This window comes from Rhineura floridana, chromosome 1 (genome assembly GCF_030035675.1).
Source record: "Rhineura floridana isolate rRhiFlo1 chromosome 1, rRhiFlo1.hap2, whole genome shotgun sequence".
Lineage (NCBI taxonomy): Eukaryota > Metazoa > Chordata > Lepidosauria > Squamata > Rhineuridae > Rhineura > Rhineura floridana.
The window spans coordinates 179808636-179812302 of NC_084480.1; the positions used below are offsets into that span (position 1 = coordinate 179808636).

The 3667-nt window shown below is 40.1% G+C and overlaps 1 protein-coding gene across 1 annotated transcript; it reads left to right on the top strand.

The window, feature by feature from the left end:
* Nucleotides 1–2247: 2247 nt before the first annotated feature.
* Nucleotides 2248–2976, top strand: LOC133377115 (cyclin-dependent kinase 16-like). The gene has a single exon (XM_061610486.1). It carries the CDS (start codon nucleotides 2248–2250, stop codon nucleotides 2974–2976), a length of 729 nt encoding a protein of 242 aa, XP_061466470.1.
* The last annotated feature ends 691 nt before the right edge of the window (nucleotides 2977–3667 follow it).

Below are 3667 nucleotides of genomic sequence, written 5' to 3' on the forward strand. Positions count from 1 at the left end.
GTGGGATATTAATCAAATAATAAATAAAATAATTCACGATAATGACAAATGCATACTTCCTTATGCCAGCTCACACACACATACATTACACACACACAAAATGTGTGTGTAAAGGGAAATTTCTTTGAACTTGCACATATTTCTCTTTTTACACAGAGTACATCGACATTGCAGATTAAAACCAGCTTGCAAGTGACACAAATGAGCACCAACCTGCTTCATGGGAAAATGGGATGCACACCCCTAGATGCAGTATGTCTGATTAGGGTGTCTTCCCAACAGATATTTTTACACCGTGGCAATATGCCTGTACAAAGCTGGTTGCTACATTGGATTCTCCTCGTTGCTCAAGGTTCTGCGCCTCTCTTGGAGTCCAGACCATAATATCAGAGAGCACTGGAAACACAATACCAATACATTACCTGGACTTTTAAATGACCAGGCAGATCTCAGGATTTTAAATTGTCCTTGCTTTGAATTTACTTCATTTGTTTTCTATTTGAAATGTTAGGGCCATGCTACATGTTGCATGAAGGCCAGGGTTTCATCCTCCCCTCCCATTTTTTTTTAATTATTTATTACAGTTATCTATATATATCCCACCTTTCAAGGCATCAATCCTACCAAGGACATATTTTTAAAACACAATGAATAATATTAAAACGCATCAGGATTCTTACCACAGGGCAGCTGATGGTAGATGGGCCTCTCTCTCCCCCCCCATCTCTCTCTCTCTCTCTCTCTCTCTCTCTCTCTCTCTCTCTGTGTGTGTGTGTGTGTGTGTATGTGTGTGTGTGTGTGAGAGAGAGAGAGAGAGAGAGGTGACTTATACAGGAAACTACATGCCAGCTATGCAGATCTCAGAGGTTTATACACACACCCCTCTCTATCTAGACAAGCAAAAGCCATTATTACAGTTGAGGGACACATTCCAGCCAGGCAAAAGCACTCAAGGAGGGCACACATCAGGGCAAGGGAGGATTGTGGTCTGGGGAAAGTCCTGAGAGCCAATTAGAGAAACTTGGAGGGGCACATTTGGCTGCCAGACCTGAGGATCCCCACCCTGGCTATAGATGATTAGATATCTGGAGTCATCTGATTCCCAGGACAGTGATGGCTCTGATCTGAGATACTAAAGTTTCAGCTTGAATAAATATTCTGCAGTTCCTTTCTTCACCCAGTAGTAGTTAGATGTTCTTTTCAAAGGCATGTCAATGGTGTTTGAAATGGTACTGAAACGCTATGATATGTCTGGGTGTTAAGAAAGCAAAAACAAACACTACAGTTTGTGGCACATTTGGGATAGGGCTATGTTGTGTGTTCTACATTAGTATTATTTCAGATGGGGGCAGGAAGTGGAGTAAACATGCAGGTGCTACAAAACAGGGCTTTAGAGGGTTGAGTTGACTTTTTATGATAATATTATCCCAAGATAATTCTCTAACTTTGCACTATAATTTGAATCCATCCCTACCTAGACAATCTAGGATGAATAATTAAAATTGAATTCGATTGTATTTCCTAAAAATAATTAAAGCTGAGCTCAATGCAACTCATTTATGGAAATACAATTCACAAATTTCCTTGTAATTTTCACTGACAACCTTTACAGGAGAAAAAAAAAGATTCTGAGATTTTACATAACAAAGTACGCAGCATAACACAGGAAAGGCATTCAATCAAAGATGAGATTCATTTTTCATCTCAACAGTATTTCCCAGGTACCCATGGCCTATTTTTAAACTCTGATTTTTCTGAAGATCTTTCTCTATTGTTTCAAAGGCAAGGAGCATGAAGGCTGTCTCTCCACTGAATTGTGTAAAAGCTATTACTGAATTTTCCAGGTAATGTTTCCCATTTGCTAGCAAAAAGACAAAAAATATTGTATAAACCAGCCTGGACATAATGTGTCTGATAAATACGGCAGATAAAAAGACGCCACATATATATTTGTTGTGCTTCATTAACTCTGCTGTAGATAGGTTAACTAGCCTTGGATTATATATAAGGTAGTTTACAATATTCAGTTCCCAACTGTCAGTCATGATAAGTCTAACACATGAGTGGGGATAAGGCAAATAGCTCCACCCTGACACCATGTGGGCTAAGCAGGGCACCTCCCACCCCTAACATCCATGTGTAGGAATAGACAAATCTGTCAATTTCCGTTTCTTCCAGTTTCTCATTTTCCCAGTCTTCAGTTCGGTTCTCCACATTTCCACATCAGTTTGCAATTTTTTAAGATCCATGGATCGGATGAAGAAGATCAAGAGGCAGTTATCCATGACACTGCGGGGGAGCCGGACAGTAGAAAAAAACCTCAATGAACCCATCAACATAGAGGAAAACAACAGCAGTGATAATGAAATTGTCCATGAAGACCTCAAGATGGGTTCAGATGGTGAGAGCGACCAGGCATCAGGAACATCATCTGACGAGGTGCAATCTCCAGTCCGAGTGCGCAAGAGGAACAACCCGACACGCAAGATCTCCACTGAGGACATTAACAAGCGCCTGTCGCTCCCAGCTGACATCCGCCTGCCTGAAGGCTACCTGGAGAAGCTGACCCTCAACAGTCCCCTCTTTGACAAGCCCTTGAGCAGACGGTTACGGAGAGTCTCTTTGTCGGAGATAGGTTTTGGGAAGCTGGAGACATATGTGAAGCTGAACAAGCTGGGAGAGGGGACGTATGCCACAGTCTACAAGGGAAAGAGCAAGCTCACTGACAACCTGGTGGCCTTGAAGGAGATCCGTCTTGAGCACGAAGAGGGAGCACCTTGCACAGCCATTCGGGAAGTTTCACTTCTAAAAGATTTGAAACATGCCAACATAGTGACCCTGCATGATATCATCCATACAGAGAAATCCCTTACACTTGTCTTCGAATATTTAGTGAGTAAATTGGGGAGGGGAGGGGGACATAATAACTGTACCTTGTACTGCTTTACACATGACAACATTTCAAATTCTTTATGAGATGTATTTATTTTTTGTTGTTCACTGCCCAGAGAGCTTTTGCTAGTCGGGCAGTCTAGAAATCCAATAAATAAATAAATAAATAAATAAATAAAATAAATAAATAAGAAAAAAAATCCACATGAAAATTCATCAGCCTTTCCGTGTGTTCTCCTAATGTACACATTTCTATGCAATTTTGCCTATTATGCACATTTTTGAAAATCAATTTCCTCTAATATAATGCATTTTAAATGTTATTTTATGAATATATGTGTTTTTATGCATGCTTTACCCCAGTACATGTATTTCTGTACACATTACTCAGCTGGAAAACTGCACTGCCTAATTTTGAGAAGTGTGATTTTTGAATGATGGCTTTGTTTCAGTTCTCATATTGTTTCAGAAAGTGAAAATCAGGTTGGCTTGCCTTTAAATGAGTACTGAATCTAATTTCTCCCCATCCCTATACATCTGTACAACCCAAATGTCTGATCCCTCCTTGTTTCTGCTGTTTAGCCCAACCTGTTCCCTGCTATTGTACTATGTGTTGAATTGTGCTGTGTATTTTATTGAATTGAAATAACGTTTCATATGATTTCATACCAATGTTGAACACCGCCTAAATGCTCTCTGAGTGTAGGGTGGCATATAAATATTTTAAATAAATAAGTATGTGTGTATGCCAGGGCATGGAGCTACTCAGCACATG